Here is a 25,387-nt window from a genome sequence, read left to right as displayed (position 1 = left end):
TGTGGTCTGTCCAGCTTAAGGTTTCTTCGAACCAGACACCTAAAAATTTTAGGGAGGACACTCTTTCTAATTCTGAGTTTCTAAATTGTACCGAGAAGTTACTACAGAGTTGCTTATGCACAGGCTTGAAAATAACATATTTTGTTTTGTTAATATTCAATTCTATTTGACTAGACTCTAGCCACAGCGCAAGTTCGCGTAACCAAGTGTTTGATAAACCTTCTATTACACTAAGATCCTTAACAGTAAAAAACACATTGGTGTCGTCTGCATAAAGTATAATATCTGGAGTTTGCGGAATGTTTACTATATCATTTATGTACAACAGAAAAAGTAATGGTCCCAGAATTGACCCCTGAGGTACACCGTAATTTATTTTCATTAGTTGCGATTCATACTCATTGATTTTTACATATTGTGATCGTCGAGATAAATAGACTTCATATGACATCATATGACACCGTACCAGTCGCCATTGCTCCGTACCATTCCTGTGCCCGCGTATGCCTTCTGCAGCATACATTTCGCACCATCGGATGTGTTCTTCTAGCAAGGCTTGCCGAGAAGAAGAAATTCAGTGTTGTTAAATATATGTTTCAGAAGGAATGGGCAACAGAATCAGAATCAGTTTATTTTTGTCACAGCGCTTTTACACACATGTGACAAGGGGAGGCAGGAAAAAAAGCTGCAAGTTTGCAGCCTGACGGGTTCCTGCCCCCCAATACACAGGGCAGAGCGGCACTCTCCTCAAAAACACACACAAAAAAACACAGTGAAAATAACTTACGTAACATGACATTTAGCAATATATTAAGTATCATCTCAATACACATGGAAATAGATAGATATAACAAACATAAGACAAACATTCTATTATTACCGGAAAGTTTAAATTTTACGGACATTTAACGAAAGTATGACCAACACTCATCTCCAGACACGAAGGAAAAACACAATAAAGGTAACTTTTATAAGATATTGTATAAAATAAGTGTCACTGAAAATAGGTTGCGCTTCAAAACAGACTGAAGTAGAAGATACATTAAACATATGACAAACATTTTCACTCAATATAAGAAAGCCTGAGTTGTATGGGCATTTAATGAAGGTGAATCAACTTCTTGGGAATATAAGATGTTCAACAGTAACGCTAATCTGTAACTCAACCTCTGGAAGCCAAAATTAGTTCTAGATGATGGGATTCTCCATGAATGCCGATGACGTGAGGGATATAATGATTCATTATTGGTCAAAAATCACTGTAATATGTTCTCTTAAGGCACGATGATATGTGACCGTTAATCTATTAGAGTACATGTTAGATACGTCATGTATTTTATGCTTTATAAATAAAGGAAGAGAACTATGGTCGCGTGGGACATTTTTCAATTATCCTTATTGCTTTTGTTTTCCATTTACCTCAACCTTTCAAAGTTACTTTTTGTTACCAGACCAGATGACAATAACAAAGAATTGAATGAAAAAGGGAATTATACATTAATTTTTTTATAGTCGCAGGAAATACTTTCCTACATAGATAGATATAGATAGAAAGCACTTCGGCTCACAAGTTCCTTGGGGTTTGGTTTGAGGAGTTTTTAAGTTGGACGAACCATGTAAATAAAATTAGATGTGATATATCACGTTCAATTGGTATACTGAATAAAGTCAGACACTTGTTACCAAACTGGCTTAAACTGCAGCTTTACTATACTCTTGTGTACTCCCGCCTACAGTATTGTCTTTTAGTTTGGGGAACCACGACAAAAACAAACATTGAAAAAGTTTTTCTTTTACAAAAGAAGGCCGTTAGGTTCATAGATAATTTAGGTTATATTCAGCATACATCGCCCACATTCGAAAAATACAAGCTATTACCCATCGGACATGTTTTTTTTCTATTAAATTAGCGAACATTATATTTGACGAGATAAAGCGGGATGAGACCTCTTTCTTCAACGCCTGCCTTCATAAGCCTGCCGATTACACTCTTAGACACACCTTTTACATCAAACAAAATGCTAGAACAAACTATGGAACTCAAACACTTCATTATCAAATCGCTGACTTACTAAATACTCATGCAAATATAGTTCAAATGGTACACAACTGTAGCAATCTCCAGATGTTTAGGAAAATGATCAAATTATATTTTCTTTCAATCGAATAATATGCACCTGCCACTTGTGCCATTAGTTCAAATGTGCAAATGTGATAAATTATATTATATGTAACAGTGTTTGTTATTTTTCACTAAACTTTGTGACTCTTCAAATGTTTTCATCCGTAAACTTATTTTGATGTGAATTAGGTAATTGATGTTCTTTTTTTTTCGGTATCCGTAGAAGTACGTGCCAAGTGCTGTAATGGGGGCTGGTGGCCACGTCAGAGGACTTCGTGTCTTCTTTTGCCACAGCCTCCCAGACATATGCATGTCGAAATAAACTTATTATTATTATATTTGTTCATTATCCCTACTACTTTACAAAGTTTTTTTATGTATGCAAGAAACAAGGGGATTCCACGACATGTGTTCTGAGCACACAACGCCGAGCGTCTTTACGCTGTCAACGCATTCTACTATATTTGGCCCATTGTACAAATCACTGGACAATGCGATCCGTGATCCTGGAAATTTAAAAAGGACTGCTTTTGTTTTGGGTTGGTTTATAGACAGAGAATTTATGGTGATCCAGTGTTTTAACTTGCGTAAAATATAGTTTCCTTTGGAAGTGAGTAGGTCTTCTCTTGAGTAAGAAAAAAAGATGCTGGTATCATCTGCATACATAACCAGCTCGGCGGAAGTTTCTATCTTTGTAATATCATTGACGTAAATAATAAACAACAGGGGACCTAATATGCTTCCCTGTGGAACCCCAGAGAAAATGCGCTGCATGTTGGATGACGAGTTTCCAATCTAAACATATTGGTGGCGATATTGTAGGTCGGACGCAAGAAGTTATAAAAAAATACCACGTATACCGTAACATTTTAACTTGACAAGGAGAGTCTGGTGGTTTATTCGATCGAACGCTTTGCTAAAATCTATGAAAATCCCTAAAGTTAAAACTTTATTCTCAAAATTTTCTAATATTAATTCTCTCTGTACTGGTAAAGTTGTTTCTGTGGATCTATGTTTTCTAAAAACGAGTTGCGATACCGTCACAAGGAGGATTTGCCCAGAAAATTGAAAAGTCGAGAGCACATAATTTTTTCAATGGGCTTTGAAAAAATAAGAAGGATGGAAATCGGACGGTAGTTACTCAGATCATTCCTATCCCCACCTTTATAAAGAACAGACACTTTAGCAACCTGCATCTTCTTCGGGAATATACCGGATGATAATATAAGATTATACAAATGAGTTAAGCATGGAAGTATCAGATCCAAGACAAATTTCGCAGGTCCGATTTGGAGATCCTCCCAGTCATGACTACGGCGATTTTTTAATGTTCATAAATGTGGAGAAAACTTCGCCTTCATCAGTAGGATTTAAAAAAAAATGGTTTCATTGCAGGTGGTAAAATTATTCATGGCTGTACTGTTATAAGTACTGTTTCCCACACTTACAAAATAGTCATTGAATTTATTGCTAAGTTCGGTACCGGATACTTCCCTATTATTATTTTTCATGCTTTCAATACCGTCCTGGTCCGCATTAAGGAGTTTAAACGCTTCCACATAATTTCTGGCTGCATCAAATTTGGCAGAAAAATAACGTTGTGTTGCACGTTTTAACTGCGTATTTACGAGGTTTCTAAATTTTTTGAATTGACGCCACATTACTTCGTCTCGAGTTTTAAGAAAGGAATCATACAGAAAATTAATTTTTTTTAATTTGTTTCAAAAGCTGTCTACTGATCCAGTGCCGGAGCAGTGGCGGCTGATGGACCGTCAATGCAAGCCAAGTGTTCATTGGACGCCATATTTGAGGGCGATGTCTTGAGCGCATGCTCAGAACGAGCTCAGATTACTAGGCTGCTAGACCAGCAATCATGATGGTGCAGAATGCACGTCCCTAAAGAACTGCGGAGGCTCGCCGTCAGCACGCGGTGAGCGACCACGCCAACAGATATGGCCCTCAGTGAATACTCTATATTGGCGACGAGACGTTTCGGTGGCTTTCTCTTGAGGTTCTTATCTGTGACGTCACGACAATGATTATCTTTGTAAAAAGCATGGTAAAAAGTCTGTAAAAAGCATGGTGGAAACCTGTAGTCACCGCTTCCTAAACCAACACCGTCAAAGTTGATGGTCTGGCATTCTTATTTCAATTAAGGAAAGTATAATTCATCCTACTAAGCACTTCATAGAGAGCGTTTGGCCAGTCGTGGAAGGCCGACCGAAGCGACGCTCTTGGCCGCACACGTCGCCAATAGTGGGACGGAGAGCCATCGATAAGTTACTTTGCTTGGGGTGATGACACCTGGCCATTTTGTTTCGAACGCTTTTTTTTGTTTGTTTGTTCTGAAGCACGTGAAAGAGCGTGTCCCTGCACGCGCTCATGGCGCTGACTGTGCTACGGCGACATTTTGTTTCCGGCGATTTCTTTGTATTTTCCCTGTGAGCGCGTGCTGTCGGCATCGGGTACTATACAAACGATGGCATCACCCTAAACAGAAGAACATTGAGGCACTCTAGTCACACCTCCCCTTCTAGACCCAACATACCCTTACCTCACCTTCCAGCCCAGCATAGTTGCGAGATTACAATCAAAAAGAGGCTCGCGATTGCCAGCGTGGCACTCCTGGCTCTACTCGAAGACAACTTTTCTTGGCAATGCAGTCAAAGGTGCGTGCTCTCTCCCATTTGGAGTGCGGATTCAAAGGCGGATTAATTCTGTGCACGCGCTCTCCTTCTCTACTCGTAAATGCCAGGAATCCCCGAGCACACCGCGTGTGCGAGCACGCGCAGAATGCGCGGGAAAAAAATATTGGGCATGCCTGGAATCGCACGTGGTTGCCCACACGACCAGAAACATGGAAGCTGTAGTCGGATGCTTCGAATCGAGTATTAAGGTGAGACGTCCAAGAGAGGGGCAAGCGAAGGAGCGTGTCACGATCAACTTGCAGGATATAGAACGTCTGGCTCGCGTGTCAATTTAATTTTTTTTTTTCTGTGCATTTAAATGTATCGCAGCAAAGTCGACCTTGAACGCGAGTTCTGGCTCGATTTTATTTCGTGGTGTCCGACTCCTCGTTTTGCACCGTCCAGACGACGAGCGTGGTGTCGCGGTGACTCCGCTGCGTTGGCACCCCGTGGCTGGCGGGATGTTGTTTCCGCCAGCACACAATCTCCCGGGGACGTGATATACAGCGCTCATGTTGCAGCCGGCGCGGGACAGAGGACAGGGTCCGATAGGCATCAGCGATACGCTTATCCAGGACGCCGGGAAGCGCGAGTCGAATCATACTCGAGTGCTCGCCCGCTCCGCCGTCGCTGTCACATCTCTTGTAACATGGACGGCAAGCTGGTGCTCGTGGTTGCGCTCCTATCGCTCCTTGGAGGCGCCATAGGGGTCCTCAGGTAAGGCTGGACGCATTTTAAGACTGTACTCAAGGGGGAGGGTGTGTGTGTGTGGATCTGTGTGTGTGTGTGTGTGTGTGTGTGTGTGCGTGCGTATGTGCGTGCGTCTGTGTGTGCGAGCGCGAACGCGTGTGTGTGTTTTCTACGACACGACACTGAAAGAGAACAAAATGACAGTTCGTTTTGTTCTGTCTCAGTGCACGCCGCATAGCTGTGTGCTCGATGAAGGCGAGCTTTTACAGTTCTTTTGCGACCTACGCTCCGCACCATCAAGATGGCCTGTTTTAGCATCCTAATATGAGTTCGTTCTGAGTTCTAAGCATGCACTCCATGCTCTGTTTCACACTTAGCGTAAAACGCTGTCAAAGCTACTGGCGCGAGCATGAGGCTTGATATCGTTGATCATCTGCACGCGCGCTCGCGCGAATGAAACCATAGACAAAGCCACGCGCTCGCGCCAGTAGCTTTGACAGCGTTGCATATTAAGTATGAAACGGAATATACACATCGCCCTCAAATATGGCGTCCAGTGAATGACTTCTATAGGTAGTATTCACTGGCGGCTATAGCTGAGCTTGCTGCTGCTGAGCACGTGTTGACGGCAAGCTCCACAACGCTTTCAACTCGCACATTGCACAACATCAAGATTGTATTATTCGGGAGACCATAAATAAGATATCATTCCTAGCATGAGCAGGGAGCAGTCACCTCAAATATGGCGTCCTCACAAACATCAGCACTGACAAAGGCGCGGGAGCGAGTGTGTTCATTTTATTTGATATTACTGCAATCCCTCGATGGGATTTTTGCCTTCTATGCTCGAAGTGCCTTCTATGCTCGAGTTCTAGTGGAAACCGAGCGTTATGCTGAGCTAGACTCACGTACCAGTGCCTTTAACTGCACTGTAGACTTTTGTGAGATGTATTCAGGGGCACAAGCAGATCGGACGCTGCAAAACAAGTAAAAAAAATCTACGCTTGCACATAGAAATCTCACACTTTCATAAAAATGTCGGTGTATAAGCAGGTCAATGTTACCATGTAAAACTTCCAGGCGTAGTTCTCTTTCTGTTAAAAATGAATTAGCGACACTCTTAACTTGTGGCGTGAGCTCCCGATAGGCGCAGCGAGCAGACAACAGAGTGCGTTGTCCGCCCGCTGCGCCTATTGGGAGATGGCGTCACAAGTTAATGGCGTCGCTATTTTTCGTTTCACCTTACGATGAACCGCAAGGTGCGCTGCGAGCCGTCGGAGCCTAACCAATGCCGTGTGAGTGCCACTTGACCTTCGGTCAGAAAGAACGCAGCGATGCACAGGGCGTGTAATCGCGTGATACCTTGACAGTGCTGGATTGGCTGGGACGGCTGAAAGCATCCACTGAGTTCTATCATAAGGTGAAAAGGAGTACAACTCGGTCGTTTTCGAACGAGCCCGACGTTGATGTTGGCAAGTTTGTTGCTCTAATTTGTTTACAGAAAAAGAAGTTCGACTCGAAACTTCACATGGTAAAATTGACCTGTTCAGTGCACATTCAGTGAAAGTTTGACCATTCTATGCGCAGGCGCCGATTTTTCCGGCTTGTTTTACAGTGTCAGATCCGCTTGTGTCACACCATAGGGACTATTCACTGGACACCATGTTTGAGGGCGCTGTTTGGAGCGCATACTCGCAGCCAGCTCACATTAAAGAGGTACTACAACGAAATTTCGGCGCTTATTTTTTGGTCTACACGTCTTCAAAGGAGCCGTATCACATGGGACACGCCAATATCTTGTTAAAAAAGACACGAAAAGGAATTTTAAACAAAAATTAAACGATTAGCAGAGAGCACCTGGTGGATGTCGCTAGAGCCTTGTTCGTAATGCCCGTACTAGGAACCTTGACAGGTAGTGACGATAACTGTCTCGCCAAGAACTATACATGCTTTGAACCTGACGTCATCCCGACAGCTCTACAGGCAGCACAAAGGAAAGGGGGAGGGAGGAACTCCCCACTCAGCGGGACTCGATTTTGTGTGTTTTAGACGTCGCTATTCTCCCTTTACAAGATTATAGATGATTAACCCGTCACTCAAAATTCCCACAAAAGCAGATTTGCGGTTAGCTGCGGTGGCCCGATCGCTGGCGTGATTCGACCGCTTCGGTGGCTGGAACGGCTAGGGCATTCTGACGACATCAGCCTCGCCGCAGCTTTGCCCATCCCGAGACAAGCTACGTCACGATTGCGTCAGATGGGACGTGGCTCGCCACTGGCTGCTGTCTGAGTGCTTGCCAGAGTGGACCGTTTATAACAAAAAATATAGCCATCAGGCTCAAAATACAAAGGTGCGATTGTCATTTACGGATACTGTGGATCATCAGCATATTCCTGAACACGACGGGTATATTTCAAATTTCGTTAAAGTATCCCTTTAATAGGTTGCTAAGAACGGCAATCTTGATGGTGTCGAATGCAGAAAGAACTGCGGAAGCTCTCCATCAGCATGCGCCCAGCAGTCGCGCACACAGCTATGGCCGCCAGTGAAGACTTCCTATTGGCGACGTCAGCAATCGAAAGCGTCGCAGTGGTCGGCCTGCCACGATTGGCATCATGCAGCTTTTGTGGGAGGTTCTGGTTTTAACTGAATGTGCGAGCAATGCTTTGCAGTCGAAAGATATGGGCGTCTGTGCGCTCGCGGGCCATGAGCGCCGATCAAAAGTCGGCCCGCGCTCTCTTGCGTCACAGAAAAGTTGTCCTCGAGTATTGGCAACTAGAGTATACTTATCGGAAAACACGTGAAAAAGAGACGCGGAACCTTCCGCCGATCCAAGCGTGCAGCAAAAATGCCGGGAAACAGTGGAAAGGGAATTAAATGCTAGACGTTGTAGTAGTTGCTAATACACCGTTCCAGAAAATGGCTTCTAGCAGCTACAATTCTAAATATCGGCGCATTTTGCACGCCCTTTCTTCGCTTTCTGAGGTTGCAAGCACGCTATCATCATAAGACTCTAGCGCGCGATATTATTATCGCGCGCTAGAGTCTTACTTTCCGTAAACAGTATAATAATCTAGAGACTGATATGGCCTGCTAAAGATCGTGATTGTCTGCATAGGATTTAGTATTCAACGCTTCAATAGCTACGTGAATCTACCTCCAGGGACCATCATCCCCGCAGCGTTACCGAGCGGAACAACGTTCTGTTTCTCACTTGTTTGGAGCGCGGTCAATGCTTCGGGCGGTGTAAGGCTTGCTTCAGCGCATAGCTGCAGTGCGGAATCCGCTCCCTAAATTAAGAACTCGTGCCCTTCGCTCTGCCTGAGATACCGTAATTGTGGATGCGTTGCCCTCTTCACCCGCCGTATGGGTGCGACAGAATCTCCACGTGGTTCATAGAAAACCACGAGTAACCAAAGGCACAGCCTACGCTGTTCAATCCGATACTCGTAGCCAAGAGAGTCCCAGAAATGAGGAAAACAATGAACCGGCAAACACCTTATCACCGCAGTTGCTTGTAAGTACGCAGCATCAACAATGGCTTGATGAACCCTGATAATAAACTGTTGACTGCAATCGGGTTGGCTTTGCTGTCATTCGATTACAATGCCGCTTTAACGTCTGGAGGACTTTATCCGAGATATTCCCTGAGGTCTGACAACTTTGTACGATTTGCTGTAATCATGTTTGAAGATAAATAGGGTAAAACATTACCAGTGTCACCGCTTAATGACGCTAATAAAGTATTTTTTCTGGTTTTTGGTTTTTAATGGTTTTTGATTAACAGGGAACTCAAGGAGCGGCCTTCAACGAGAACATAGCCGCACAGTTATTCTCTTTTCCTCTTCATGATATAAAAAACACAGTGGACTTCATTGTTATTTCTTCACAGTAGTAGACTTGAGTGTTTGATAACCTCGTAGGAAACAGCAGGCGCTAAGAGAGAAAAAAAAAGTAGATGTATACCTATACTCAGGTGTGCGCCACCAGCGCAAGGACAGCACGATTGCTTGGTTGATACGACCGTTGACATTTAACTTACATTAAATATTTATGTCATTCTTGCACTACTTATTGGTGATACTGACTGGAGGATATCCACCTTCGACCAGCTTCGTGACCCTGGGTTTTCATTGGTCTCGTCGTCTTTTTTTCAAAAGGAACGTTCGAAACCCCCGTTGCCTCCGAACTTCCCCTTACCGTATACACGAGCAACTGCCACCTCGATTAACTTTCCAGAGTTTTTGTCATCCGATTCAAAACTCTCGTTTCTAACCGCAGAGTTCATATTTTGTAAACGTCGCATCCCATATTTTTTTCAACTACGTCGTCTCCACTCCTTGACCGTCAACCCCAGCCGTAGCCCGCAGCAACATCTGAAGCCCTCCAACTGAGGAACAACCACGTTGTGTACAGGACTCGGACGTCCTACGATTGAATCTGAATCTCCAGCTGCTGACAGCCGAGGATCTCCTGTGACAGAAGATCTACAGAACTCTTCCGACGAATGGAGCAACTGTGTACTTGGAGACAAGGCAGCGACGATGCGAACGTCCATTCTTCGCGAACTTTTTGCTGCAACGCCTGCCTCAGCAAATGCCGTTCTTTCCGACCACAATAACCACGAAGTCCATCACAATACTGACTCGCATGGCAGACACTAGATGACGGACGTCTACTCGCTCAGCATTCCGTGGGTAGCCCGGCGTTTCATTTAACTGTGCCTGACCGCGACGCCCACCCCCACAGTTCTGACCCACTGGCAGCTTGCGCTGACATGAAAAAGAAAATCGATGACCTCAGTCATGAGTTGCGAAATATTTAGCAGCGGCCCCCTACACTCTAAGAAATTACTGCGCGTCTACGTACTCGCAAAACACTGGAAGAACCAATCTCTGCTATCTACGAAATCAGCTCAGCGAATGATGAGGGGGAACATTGTTTAGACATCAAAATTAAGTCTGCGCTGTGGAATTATGCAGTGCAAGAATGACGCTTTGCATTGCGTAATACCATAGCGCAGTCTTTATTTTTATAGCGGAGCTGTTAAGGGCTAGGTTACCCAGGATCGTGTCCGTGTATGTCGACACAAACCTACCTGGACAGCTACCGCCATCTATAAGCGGCGGCGGCAAGCACACAACCATTATGGTTTCCGTCGTCGCTCGTAGATGGGTGCAACCTTTCCAGCTATAATAAAAGAATGTATAGTTGGGCGCGTTGGTGGGAATTCATCGTAGAAAACAGCGCGAAAAACAGACGACGACGAAGAAGAAGCACACAGTGTATCGAGTACAGCTCCGCTGGTCTTCCTTCTTCACGAGAGTGGATAGGCTGAACGTTTTTAGGTCTAAACAGATGTTCCGCCTCATCATTCGCTGAGCTGGTTTCCTAGATCGCACAAATTGGCTATTTGAGTGTTTTGCGGGTAAGTAAACCCGCAGGAATTTCTTAGAGTGTATAAACGTTTTTTGTTTCCTTTCGTTATTAGTCACGTGGGTTTCGTATCTGGTATGCAGGACGCGAAAATAGTAAACCATTCAGCCTGGAATATGCGAGAAAATATAGGTGAGACGAAACAAGAAAGTGACAATCACGTAATGTTCGTGAAAACCTTTCAGCGGCGTGGAGAGATCATGACGATGTGTTAACGCAGTGGTTTTTAGATGGGGGAGTCCGCGATTTTATTCTAGGGGTCCGCGAAGCCCTGCCTCATCAGTCAAACCCAACAACAAAAGATTTGGTTTTTAATTGAGAAGAAACATTTTAATTTTTGGGTGACTTTTCTCGTGTATACGTACGTCAATAAGAGAAGTGTATACTTCTCACTAGCCCTTAGTTATATCCATTTATTAAGTCACTCTCATAATTAACCTATACCTTTCCCTTCCCTTTACCACGAGTGGTGTCCTCCATCATCTCCGCCGATCCACAAGGGGTCCGCAAAATATAAATGGTTGAGAACCACTGTTCTAACGCATACCAGAAGTGACGACATTCAAGATGGCTGCGCCCTTGTGGAAAAGGTATATATCGGTGTGCAGAAGGATAGTCACTACCGCCAACCGTCGAGGCAATAGCATAGCCAGGAATTAAAAAAAAAAATGCCTTTCTTATGTGGTCTCTGACCGCGGCACAAAAAGAAAAAGAAGTCGGGCACTTGCTCATGTCAAGGCACAGATGGGCAACCATTCTTATCGGCGATGCTTGATTCAGCCGTTTTCTTTTCCTTCGTATTAAATATGTATGCCCTTACACTGCAACTTCCTACTGACTCTTACGAGAGTAATGAGACACGAAACAAAAAGCGTCAATCAGAACGTAAGGGCGCGAGTGAGCTGGTGCATACTGTACATTTTGAAGCAACCCGAGACTGGATATACGAAAGAAAAACGTTCTCTTCCTCTTCTCATGTTGTCAACTTTCGTAATCCTCATTCTCGGGTTGCTTCAAAATGTTCAGCGTCGTGAATAACCTGGGGCACAGCGCGGATTCGAGCGGGTCTGAGGAGTTCCGTGGTGTTCGCAGGATGCCCCTGCACAAGATGCAGAGTGCCCGGGCGCACCTGCACGACGCAACCACCCCCCTGACTCGACCGGCGGGGCACGCAACTCGCGGTGGCCCCATCCCAGAGCCGCTCAAGAACTACTTGGACGTGAGCAACCCCTCGGATCACTCTGCTCTACTCTCAGCCCTGGGGACTCCCAACAACGACGCCCCTTAGTTTCTTTGAAGACGAACGCGAGTGCTCCAAAGCTGCGGCGCAGTACTTCGGATCCTTATATTGAAACTTTGATATGTGGATGGGAGGCATGTCATGATTGGGCGCACGCGCTTTATATGTAAATATGTAAAGGGCGCATCGTTAACATACGCGCAGAGTCTCAGGAAACCCCGGACGAGAGTTAATCGTCGTTTTCTCGTCTACGTGGTGCATTCGTGAGGCACTGATTGTCACTCTATGACTCGGTTATTAGCGCTATCCACTTTCCACGTCGGTAATAACACGAGCGAATTGAACGAGCTGGAGCCGACAATTGTATGTCCTCTTGAGCCGGTGGGTGGCACGCTCTTGGGCTCCACGAATCGCCGAGAACTAGGCACGTGACTCGTCAGTCAGGTTAAACCACTCAGGTGTCTAAAATTCCACCGGACGCCTGAATGGCATTAATTTTTAAGCGTGTGTGTGGGTTTATCTTTAGTGTGCAATAATTTACGACCTCACCTTGGGAGAGATGAAGCCTCCCTTCGCTACGTCATCATCCAACCAACAAACGCGTAGAAATCACAGAACAACTGTGGACGAGATTTCTAGTAGACGGCTCTGAGACAAACATATAAAAGGGATACAAAAGTTCGAAGAGTACAGCCGGGAGAGTGAAAAGGCACGCTTTCCCACAGCCTTCACATTGAGAGTATGTTCATCCTTCTCATCGGCAGCTCGTTGGGGTCGCTACATCCTTCTAAGGGAGCACCCCCAATCTCGCCGTGTTCGCCTCTTCGCTCCGGGATTCAATTGGATGAATTTACAAATTTACAGACTAGCTATAGATTTACAGGCCTTGAGGCTGCTGCCTTCAGGAACTTACACGGGACACCTATTCCTTTTCGTCTTCTCAAGAGACAATTTTCCATAAACAAACGTTCATTTATCGTACGCCAAAAGTATTTCAACCAGCGCACCATAAAGTTATCCCACGAGTACATAGGCACAGAGTATTAATCATGTTGGTCGGAACAGTTTTCAGGGTGGTTCAAGTACGGTACTGGGAGGGGTAGCGTGGTCGCGCCCCCATGCGGCTAGAAAAAATTTCATTGCTTTTAAGCGAGAGAAAAGTCCGTAGGGAATACCGCCGCCTAACCCGACCGTGCTAAGAGCTACCGTAAGGACATAAATTACGAGTCAAGGGCATGCGGTGGGGGCTCCATGAATTGCCAAGAACCTGCTACAGGTTCACTGTAGCTACTTCATGATAGGTATATCACAAAACGCCGACCTATCGAGCGGCATTCGTTCCTAAGGTGTACCAACCTTCGGGTCATCCGAGAAAAAACATAATTGTTCGCTTCGTGCAGCCAGCCAAGCGAGACAAAATCTTGCAAAGGAGCCAAAAGCAGAGGATGACAACAAAAGACCTCGATTACGGCGGGCAGGGCAGCCCTATCGGCTCCTGGGTGCTGCAGTCGCAAAAACGAAAACCGTAGGCTGCATATTTGTCCGGTTGTCAACACGTTTAAACAAAAGGCCTCCTGGGTGCTGCAGTAGCAAAAAAAGAAAACTGCAGGCTGGAAATTTGTCTGGTCGTCTGGCGGAAAAATCTTTGCTCGTAAAGATAACGAGGCAGTTGCGATCCGTATTATTGCTGACGTGGCCGATGTGAAAAGAAAAAAAAATTAAAGATAACAATTTCCTGAACGAGCGCGAGCCGATGATCAATCATGGATAAGACTCGATATTTACTCTCTACTGAGCTCAGGTATTTTCTAGAGCATGACCCAATTTTTTTTTTTTTACGCGTCCCCACCTAAACTGCCAGTCAGCAAGAAATAAGTGTGATGACCTAGACATTTTAACCCTGGAGAGTGGGGACAAAGAGGACAAACACGACACAAATCTTGAGGGTTAAAATTGTCTATATTGAACCAGCTCGCCTGCACCCTTGCTTTAACTTCATGACCTAGAATTTTTTTTTTAATCGAGTGAATGTTAGCCTTGACGTGATAATGCTCTCGGAAACGTGGTATAACGGTGACTCAGATGCCTTCACGTTGCGGGATTATAACTATCGTTGCCTTAATCGCAGCACTCGGCGGGGAGGTGTCTGTGTGCTCACAAAAGATAGCGTAACTTGTGAAATAATATCAAAATTTACATGCGAAACCCAAGACTACAAAGTACTAACGCTACGCTCAGAGAAAATCTATTTTCTCTGTTTCTTATCGGCCTCCTGGTAGTAAATAAAAGCTTGTCGTGGAATTTCTCGAGGCGTTTTTGAACTTTGTGAATGAAGGCAAATGCAACGTAATATGTGGTGGCGATTTTAATATTGATATGTTAGCTGATACCGACCTGAAAAGAGAAACGGATCGCATTATAAAATCCAACGGATGCCTGAATGTAATCAGTGAACCAACGCGAATTACAACATCAACCCAGACACTCATTGATTTTTGTTTTTACGAACTACAATTTTGAAAAGGTCAAGTCGGGAATTTTAGCGTCCAAAATAGGCGATCACCTTCCATTCTTCCTTTGTATGATGGAGAAGCACAACTTAAAACCTAGCGATTCAAAGAATATTCGCTCATTCCAAAATATTTCCTCAAATCGTTTAGATGCATTTCTACAGCAACTATTCCTTATGAACTGGAACTTTTTGTTTGATTTAAGTGATGCCAATTAAGTATACGATGGTCTTTCGGAGTATTTCACACGTCTATATACGTTTCACTTTCCCTGCAAAAGTGTAAGGTTTTCATAAAAATACATAAACTATGGGTTACTGCTGACTTACTCGAAGAAATTCGTGTAAAAGTCGTGTTATATCAAAAGTTTTGTAGATCACGAGATCTAAACGACCTTAAGGCTTTCGAGTTTTTTCGTAACAAACTAACCAAAATATTACGCTGTGCAAAAGCAGAGTATTTTGAAAATTATTTTTTTTTCTGCCAGTAATAATAGCGAAATTACTTTGAAAAAATTAATTCAGTACTTAGTCGAAATTTGCCACCGAAACCGATCTAGGGCCTTCTAGTAGGTGATCAGCAACTGAGTGATATGTCATTAGCCAGTGAGTTCAATTGATTTTTCGTAAATATTCAAGATAAAGTCATATCTAGCACAAGTGACGCAGCTGCTCGGCCTTCCACTCTCAAAAATAGCCATTCAGGTTTCCTAGATCCCACAAATAATTCTGAGGTGATCACTGAATTTATGCAACTGAGAAATAGCAGCAGCACAGACTGTGACAATATTCAAGTTCGTCCTGTAAAGTTCGTCATTGATCTAATATAGCGCCTTGCTCATCGCACATACCCAACCTCAGTCTACAAAGAGGAGAGTTTCCTAAACGTATGCAAATTGCCAAAGGTCCGGTTCTTTACAAAAAGGGGCATAAGAACGACATTCAATAATTATTTACCTATTTCAATTTTTACCTGTTTTTTTTTCTTGTTTTTTTCCAAGGGCCTCGAAATATTACTGCATTAGCCGCAGCTTTTTATTGGGATCGAGACGAAACATCCAAGATTTAACATCCGTGTCTTTATTAACCAGAAAGATCCTTCTTACATAACCCGTCAGATTGAATACTGGAAGGTGGATGTACACAGAGGAAATTATGGATTCCAAACGCTCAAAATTATTTTCCTAGATACGCCCTTTAATGAATGTCCATTTTTTTTTTTAATGATTACTGCCTTCCACTGTAGGGGGGCCAGTGCTCGTCAAGCTACCTGCAGGCAGCTTTTTTCCACGCATCTCCATGCCCCCCCCCCCCCCCCCCCCGTAATCATGTGATGAAAATAAATTGATTATTATTATTCGAAAGCTTTCATCAGCCGGCTGTTCCTTGCGAGAAAACGTGTTGGTGGGGACACCTGTGTGCAGGCCCAGTACTACGGCGAGATCACGCTGGGCACTCCCCCACAAAGCTTCCGGGTTGTGTTTGACACTGGATCATCCAACTTGTGGGTGCCTTCTGCCAAGTGCCCTTTCACCAACATTGCCTGCCGTAAGTGACCTCCGACTTTCGCTCCCGCCAAAATGATCCTTTTGAGCTGCCTTCTATCTCTATAGGGTGTTTTCCTTTGGCACAAAGCATCGTGTATGAGCTATTATGTTGGACAGCAAGAACGATCGACGTAAGACCGAAAAGCATTCAGGAAGTCTAACGATCACTGAGAGTTCCTCGACGTCAATGTCGAGTCACGTCAATCCTCGCCTGAAATATGATGACCGGAAATTGTTATTCTCGACAATGACTATTCTCAACGGTGGATGTGTCAATTTCCACTGGCTGTCGCCGCATAAATGTTGGGCCGTTGCTGAAACTTTTTTGTATAATAATTTCATAGATTCACTGTACCGTTTTTGTAAGTATGGTACTGCTCTCCTCGTGCTCCGGGTCGCACTTAGCTTGTTGTCCGGCGGTCCGACGCCCGCAGTGCTGCACCGCAAGTACTACAGCCGCAAGTCGAGCACGTACGTGAAGAACGGAACCCAGTTCGAAATTCGCTACGGCAGCGGGAGTGTGCGGGGCGAGCTGAGCACGGACACGATGGGCGTGGGCGACAGCAGCGTGACGGGTCAGACGTTCGCCGAGATCCTGCACGAGTCCGGCCTGGCCTTCCTGGCGGCCAAGTTCGACGGCATCCTCGGCCTGGGCTACCCTGAGATCTCGGTGCTGGGCGTGCCGACCGTCTTCGACACCATGGTGGCTCAGGGCGTGGCCGCCAAGCCCGTCTTCTCCGTCTTCCTGGACCGCAACGCAAGCGACCCCGCCGGGGGAGAGGTGCTGTTCGGTGGCATCGACGAATCCCACTACATCGGGAACATCAGCTACGTGCCGGTGTCCAAGCGTGGCTACTGGCAGGTCCACATGGACGGGTACGTGAGCATCATTAGCCGGTATTCAGGTAAGGCGTCCGTAAAAAGACCCGACTCTGCCCTTTGCTCACAAATGAGCTCTTTGGCGGAAGGTATACGCTTCATTTCGGTCAAGCACGCTGGTTTTTTTCTCCACACCTAGAGGTAATCTTTGATTGATTGAAGTTTATTTGGATTTTCAGGGCCCGTAGAGACAAAAGGCATTTTTTGCGTGGCTCAAATCCCTGCCTCCCGTAGTTTGGAGCTAAATACGCAACATAAACTGATGCACACAGTGAACAAAAAAAAAGAAGATATATTTGGCATATTCATGCGCACTAAATATACACACTTCTCTAAAAATGACACAAAAATGTTAAAACACGTTCAACAAAGGGTCATCGTCACTTTTTTTCTCCTTGTGCGCATTAAAAAGAGCAAAAACATAGTACACAATCGAATAATTCAACACTCATTGGAAAAAAATGTCAAGCCATGTTCGAGAGGTGATTTCTAAATTCACAATAAATATGCGACTCATAAAAAAATACTGGTATCATCATTCAGTCACAACAAATCAGTTTAGATAAGCTGGCACACACAAAAAAAAAGAACTATAAAAATTAATAATTCAAAATGAAACAAAATCGTAATGCAGGCACAAGGCGTTAGGCACATGTTCACTGTAAATCACAAGATGAAGTTCAATAAAGCTTGGGTTGTGGCTATTTGGTTTTTCATTATTTTTGTTCTGCGCTGGTAATGTTTACAAACTTGGACAAAGAAGGACGACACTCACACACGAAAGGCGCAACTAACAACTGGTTTATTTTTCCTTCCAAACAGGCATGGTTAAGAAAACAACGCATTGAAAAGAAGAAGAAAAAAAAAGGAAAGGGGGGGGGGGGGGGGGGGCCTGACATAATCAGATCTAACGCTGTCACGGAGTGTAAACACATCTCTAGATCAGATCTTGGCTGCGGTGGCCAATGCACATGTCCGCAACCCATCATGATGCCGCATCTTTTTTAGCAAGTCTATTTCTTTTTCTGTTAAGAGAAACCGACGGTTCGTAGACGCGCTTCCCTGGCGCCATGAAAAAAGGCCTCCATAATTTTTCGCTTCGTCCTTTCACTCGATCTTCCTAAGATAGACTTGATCCAAATAAAGCATCGCAGGGGCGTCTATTACAATGTACTACTGCGAGATTCCCCGAGGCTTGCAGCTGCTCACACGCGTATTCGTGCTATCGTAGCCTCTCATTTAAACATCTGCCCGTTTGCCCTATTTTCCGCTTATAGGGCCAACGGGCAGGTGTGAGGCTACGGGAGCGCAAATACGCGTGCATGTGAGCAGTTGCAAGCCCCAGGGAACCTCACAGCACATTGTACTAGACGCCCCTGCGATGCTTTATTTGGATCAACGTCTAAGATCGTGCGAAAGGTTTTTTTTCATGACGTCAGGAAGCACGGAACGTGCGTCAGTGAACCGTCGGTTTCTCCTAACAAAAGAGAAATAGACGTGCTAAAAAGATGCTGCATCATGATGGGTTGCGGACATGTGCATTGGCCGCCGATGTCAAGATCTGATCTAGAGATGTGTTTACACTTGCGTGACTGTTTCAGATCTCATTATGTATGTCCCTTTTTTTCTATTCAATGTGTTTTTCTTTTTTCTCTCAACCATCCTTGTTTGGAAGGAAAAATAAACCACATGTTACTTGCGCCTTTCGTGTGTGAGGTTCGTCCTTCTTTGTCCAAGTTTGTAAACCTTAGGAGTTCAGAACAAAAATAAATCCCCAGAGTTTGGAATTCCCGAGGCCTATATTGTTGTGAATTAGCGTGTCTTTATTTAGTTCTTGTATTGATGAACTTATAAGGAAAAATTGGCATCGTCGTCAGAAATGTTTAGCAGTGAAGAGAATTAATCATTTAATTTTTTGCTTCTCGTAGTTTGTTCCTTCGTCGTTTTTCATTTTGTACTTCTTAATTCAGATTGTTGTGTTTTGCATAAGTTTGACGTAATAAATACGTTTTTTTAAAGTAATTTGGGCTTTTTAAAATATGTATCACTATGAAAATCGCTAACATTACCACGATAGTTTAAAAAAAATGCTCAGCACTCTTTCTTGGAGCGTGTGTAATTTATTACAGTTTGTCATCGTTGTTGTTCCCCAGACAAGCATTTTGCAAACAATTTTCAAGTAAAACAGTGAATAATACAGGTTTTTCTTGAGCCAGTTCATTATTAAATTTGATATTATCCATAAAAAACAGACCGATTTCGATCAATCACTTCTTATTTTAGTCACACGAGTTGTCCAGGTAAACTGCTCATTAAACCAAATACCAAGGAACGATCTTGTACCTGGGATATGAGGATATCATTAAATTACAGTTGTATTGAGACGTGTCTGGTTGCCCCTTGTCCCCTTCGTCGTCCGACCTCTCCGGTTACAATCATGTGTATTGGGGTGTTATCTCGTTTATGAAGGGGCTAAATATAATGCAGTTTGTTTTGTCAACATTAAGTTGAAGAGGACTATTTTCGAGACATTTTGAAAGTTTCACTAGGTAATCATTTGCCTGCATCTGTAGAGATGTTTTTGCGCTTCCATTAAAAAAAACGTTTGTGTCATCCGCGTACATCAGCATATGTGGAAAATTCGGGATACACATGTCATTTCGATCTATATACGTACAACAAAAAACAGTGTTAGTGTTTACTAGTGTCCTGTCGGAGACTTGGTGACTGGAAATGTGCGTACTGAACAAGTTCTACTCAATCTCGCACGGTGTCTTCAGTTCTGGCAAAGGCTTAATTGCACGAGCGCTCGGGCGTCAAAAGCACTTTCAAAAAGCAAGCGCTCACTCCCGAACCTTTGCCAGCACAGAAGACAACTTATGAGATAGAGGATGAGGGAGATATTTTATAGCAGTATAATTTGAATAGACATTTCTGAAGGCATAAAAAAAGTTCGATTTTGCAGGCGCGCGAATGATGGGCCAGTAAATAAACCCTAAAATAACTTACGTGCGTATTCACCTCAAGAAGTCCGCCTAGCTAATTCAGAGAAGATCCCTCTGAAGATCAACAATGTCCCAGAGAAGACCAATTTTACCCCTAATATGTGAAAATCGTCTCCATTGAGAATGTCGTTTGCCACGCATCTTATGTAGAGCGTTTGGGAATTACAGAATCCTGCACAAATCTTTTTAATATCGCTCGAAGAAATCATTTTGAGCTTCGTCGTTCGGCTTCACCGAATTGGTTTAGATGGTTTCTTTTCGTGTAGATAAGTTGGCTTCTGACCTTTCTCTTTGTCTCGTATTGTGATCCAGCTCCGAGTGTTTCTGAACGACGGGGTCTTAGCTGACGCACGCTATCCTTGCAGGACTCGGGTGGGAAATAACGGCAGCTTCTGCAGCGGCGGCTGCGAAGCTATCCTTGACACTGGAACTTCTTTGATCGCGGGTCCCTCGGACGAGATTGAGAAGCTCAACTTGCTCATCGGAGCTGCGCCATTTGCTTCTGGAGAGGTAAGCCACGTGGGAATCACTTAGTCAGGCAACCGGCGAAATAGATCGCCATTTAAGCTAAGGTAATGTACGCTGGTTTTATGCGCAAAATTAAGTCGACGCAGACTGGGGTATTCGCATCCACATTATACTGTGATCAAATACTTCTTGCGCTATGAGGTTAACTGGAAAATACCCTCAAAATTACATCTGAATTATCGGCTTTTGCCTGGCAAACTTTTGACATGAAACTTTTCCTCGCCAAAACATTGCAACAAATTCCCTGATGTTTTCATTCTGCTGGTTGTGCTTCAATGGCTCGAGGAATCTGTCCATTGGTTTGTCGCGTCTGACGGCCTACGCGTTTACTTGAGAAGTAGTTTGCAGCATCAAACTTAGGCAGAAGAAGCACCGCCTTAACAGAGAGCCTGCCTGCATGGTGTCGATCTTAGTACTGACCTTGCGAACCGAATTTGTGTGCGTCAGCAAGTTCCGTAAATGGCTGTTGCGCTCCGCAGTACATCGTGAGCTGCAAGAGCATCGACAAGCTGCCCAAGATCACCTTCACCCTCGCGGGCAAGGACTTCGTGCTCGATGGGAAGGACTACATCTTGCAGGTGATCTGCTCGCTTACTCAAGAACATGCCTAGTAAATTTTGCTTGTGCGTATTTACATTTACAACATGGACCTTTCTTTAAAAACAGTGCCTTAAATAACACATACTTTAGCTCAGCAAACGTCTAACTTGTTGTATATCGCTATTTGGAATGTCACTCTTGACCCCCTCGCTTATTTAACAATAATGTTTGGGCTAGTTTTCGCTGTTCCTTGTTAAATGCAAAATAGCACTGCAGGGGAAAGAGTGTTAAAAGCGAGCACACCTATCGCTCATTTCACGTCGTGCTCAGTATTGTTTTTCTGATGCTGTTTCGGGTTAATTGTGGTCCTTCAATCATTCACGTGTGCACCCTTCTCGCGTGTCTTTAATATACAGGTTTCAACTTCGTAGCGACCACAGATTTTAAGCTTGTTGTAAAAGCCCAAAGTTCAAAATGCTAAGAATACTTTTCTGTGCTTTTGTTGCCTGCCTTATGGGGACTGAAGCACTCCTCATATGCGTAGCAGAGATCAGGTGCCACCCACGATGCGTCATTGACGCGGCACTAGAGGCTTTGAGCAGATCGTTAAGACAGATCCGGTTCGCTACCTGAAGCACGATCTATCGGATGCGTGTACCGTGTAGGGACCCTCGGTTCGAGCCCCGCACCTCCCCGCTTCAATGTGGATGTATACATTTGACCGACCTGTGTTCTTGGAATCGCTATTGCCTGGTTCGCGTTCAGGACCCCAGGTTAGCAGTCGTATTTCACTGGCTAAATTTTCTAAGCACGAACGTCTAACTTGTCTTGTTTTCATCGGTTCTTTAATATTTTTTTTAGAAGAGTAGCTACAGGGGAGAGAGTGTATCTAGACCTGTTGAAGAGGAGGGAAAGAAGGAACGGGGGAATCTCAGTCCTTCTCTCCCGTTCCTCCTTTCCGTTCTCTTGAGCAGGTTGGCATACGCTCCCTCCCCAGTAGCTTTGACTCTCCTGCACGGTTTTAGCGGAACGGAGTATTGTGACGTTGCTGCGAACAACGTCCAAAAGCTACACAACACGAGAGGGCGGCTTTGAATGGGAACGTGCTTTCACGGAACGAGCACTCGCGCTGCAAAGGCAAGTCTCCAAGCAAGGAGCCCATACCACTGCAAAGGAGGAGATCGAACAGTCACACCTCTAGCGTCACGCGTCAGCTGTGTGGATAATAAACCGAATCCTACGTCTCAGGGTTACTATGGATGTATTTCACCAGCTCGCCTGTGCGTTTTATTTTTCTTCACGAATTTTCTTGCTTGTTTTTGATCAGAGAAATCGAAGATGACAATTCGAAGGCCACTTCACGTTCGACCAAAGCACTGGTCAGAGCGAAGCGCTCGTGCCCAGACCGTGCTAGGCAGGCTTCAATTTCTTTGTTCTGCTGTGTTAGTAAACACCGGGCTGATGGGGAAAACAAGCTCGATAAAGCGCACCCTGTAGTTCGGTCACCCTTAAAGATAAACTAATACACTTCTCGAAAAAAAACGAGTTAGAGGTGAATTCTTGCGTATTTTCATCTCGCGAATCTGAATATCACGTTCGTTTTCTCCGAAGATGTAACTAAACGCAAGGAAACACGAAAATGGGACGCTTAAGCTTCGCCTTTAAGAGTAGAACGCGATAGCTATATATATATATATACAGCCCCGCTCGATTCCCAAGCGGAGGGTTAGCGGAGGGCAGACGCGGTCTACGAACATTCCCTATTAGGAAGTTTTCGTAGACCACGTCTCCCCCTCCGCTAAGCCCTCCGCAACGAAGTAGCCGTTACTGCGCCTGCGCGCCGAAGGCCTTGGCTGTAAAGTTCCGGGTATCGTAGCAAGTTGCGGATAGCGTTGCGGGACAGCGAAAACGACCTACGAAAACTCCCTATTGTATCGTTCTTTCTCAAGCTCTCTCCTGTCTCTTCCGCTCAGATGAGCTCTGCAGGAGTGCCCATCTGCCTCAGCGGCTTCATCGGCCTGGACGTCCCTGCTCCGTTGGGGCCTCTCTGGATCCTGGGCGACGTGTTCATCGGTCGCTATTACACCATCTTCGACCGGGGAAACGACCGCGTGGGACTCGCGACCGCTCGCTGAGACGCTGCGAACGCTGAGGACAGCCAGAACCACTTGTGGGGGGCCCCCGAAATTTACTCGCCGCCTGTCTTTATCTAATGCGATGATTCACCCAAATCACAGCGTACTAGAATCAGGGGGTAGTGTTTGGACCGGCGCGACTCGACAATCGGAACTTGAGGCTGCGCGTGTGGACAACAATTGCGGCGCTGTAGTCGACAGGGCAGCAGAAAGTCGCTGCAGTACGCACGTGCGCGTGCACGCGGTGCACGCGCACACATTACCATACTGACCCTATTGCCGATGCGCCGGTGTCAACACCTATCGCGATCTACACCACACGCCTCACGCGAGCCGCTCCGGTCCCAACACTACCCCGTATTCTGATAACTCTTTGAAGTTTTTTGAAATGGCTATATTCTATTCAAGTACACTGTACCCAAATCCCGGGGCACCAATTTGCGCGAGAGGATCCTTGTCTTCACCTCCTTCCGTTTTCTGTTTATAAAAAGAAAGACGATTATTCAATAAATATGTGAAAAGGTGACTCGGAATGCATGAAAGTTTGTACACAGATAACAGGACAACACAGCGTTTGTGTTGTCCTGTTCTTTCTGTCCTATGTTCTGCGCTGTTCCATTTAGTCATGAACCAACTAGCCCATCAAAGCACACTGCTCAACAAATAGAGCTCGTGTCTATGTTTGAGCATATGCGTTTGTTTCCTTTTGTTCCTTTGCGTCAAATGCGAATATGAAGAGTCGAGATGACGACGCCAAATAGTGTCTTTTTTGTTTTTATCCTGCCAGATCCCAGAAACCTGGTAAGGCTTCTAGGATCTGGCAGGAATAATTGCGAACATATCTGGGTCGTACAAACCCTTACTCCGCGTTTTATCTGTAAACAATCATCAGTGACGAGCCGTGTCTTGGGCGCTTCTGTCAAGCGCACAGTCTTGTCTATACACCGGGGATCGATGGCCGAGTGGGCTAGCGCATACCAGCTCGGAGCACGTGGAGCTCGCGCTGCAGAACCCAGGGATCCTGGGTTCTATCCCCACACCTGCCCGTCTCGATCTGGATGAGCATCGTACCGGCGTGCGGTCGTGTATCACTACTGCGTGGTGCACGTTAAAGACCCCAGGCTAGCGGTTTAGGCAGTGCGGTATACCGCACTCGCTAAATTGCTCATCTACAGCTGAGACACCAGACACCCACTGAGGCCGACTAACTTCCGGCTGCATGAACATACACACAACAATTTGCTACACACGTTACTCAAAAAAAGTCAGCGATCACAATTACTCTTGCTTACATCGTATTCAGTTAGATTACTCGATTACTCGAAATGAAAAATAATTTATCATTACTTGAAAAAGTAACCGTTAGTTTTCTGATTAGAGTAATAATAAGTTTCACTGGATCAAGCCACAAATCGTCGGGATCGTTTTGGATCGACCGGAACCATCGAAGCCGTTGACTGGAACCGGCCCGTTTGAGGCCGGAGCCTCGGATGGAGCGCAAATTGAAGTTGGAGCCTCCTGACTGACACTGGACTTGACCGAATCTGACATGGATCTAACATTTTCCTACAAGACGCTGCATTCGAAGTGCGAGTGTGTCCCAGTGACTCGCCATCGCTTCTCGACGGAACTTCCAACGCACTCAAGCGCAACAGTTTGTATAGGCCCAGTATTGACCAGCGCACCTGGCCAATACTCGGGTCCAAGGTATCGAGCCAGTTTCTAGTCACAAATTTGAGAGATTCCATTTTTGCAACCTATTAATCCGACTAACGGTCTGTAAGATACGTATTAAACAGAATAATTTTTGAAAACAGCCCAAGTACAGCTGCTGTATAACGTATAGTCGAAGCGATTGTGCCACTGGGATTGTGCTTTTCCTATTTCCAAGCTACCTGCTTGAAAACCGCGTGCGCACAGTGGAACATATTGATCAACCATCGTTGGATCCGTCGTGTACGAAATAGACCAATCTCACCAAGCGTTTGGCGCATGCGTGACGCCGCTATAACTTTAGCGCACAGGAGGCAGACGGCAGTGCACGAGGGGACTCGTGCGATCTCGTGCTC

The 25,387-nt window shown here is 45.1% G+C and overlaps 1 protein-coding gene across 1 annotated transcript; it reads left to right on the top strand.

The window, feature by feature from the left end:
• Window positions 1-5,183: 5,183 nt before the first annotated feature.
• Window positions 5,184-23,844, top strand: LOC8029666 (lysosomal aspartic protease). The gene is made up of 7 exons (XM_029975795.4): window positions 5,184-5,526; window positions 12,028-12,154; window positions 16,109-16,232; window positions 16,666-17,107; window positions 20,481-20,625; window positions 21,123-21,221; window positions 23,157-23,844. The coding sequence occupies exons 1-7, from the start codon at window positions 5,459-5,461 to the stop codon at window positions 23,316-23,318; spliced, it is 1,167 nt and encodes a 388-aa protein (XP_029831655.2). The 5' UTR covers window positions 5,184-5,458; the 3' UTR covers window positions 23,319-23,844.
• Window positions 23,845-25,387: the final 1,543 nt, after the last annotated feature.

Source organism: Ixodes scapularis, unplaced genomic scaffold, assembly GCF_016920785.2.
Source record: "Ixodes scapularis isolate PalLabHiFi unplaced genomic scaffold, ASM1692078v2 PGA_scaffold9__187_contigs__length_104089568, whole genome shotgun sequence".
Lineage (NCBI taxonomy): Eukaryota > Metazoa > Arthropoda > Arachnida > Ixodida > Ixodidae > Ixodes > Ixodes scapularis.
The sequence above is the reverse complement of the archived record's forward strand: the minus strand, read 5'-3'. Positions and strand labels throughout refer to the sequence as shown.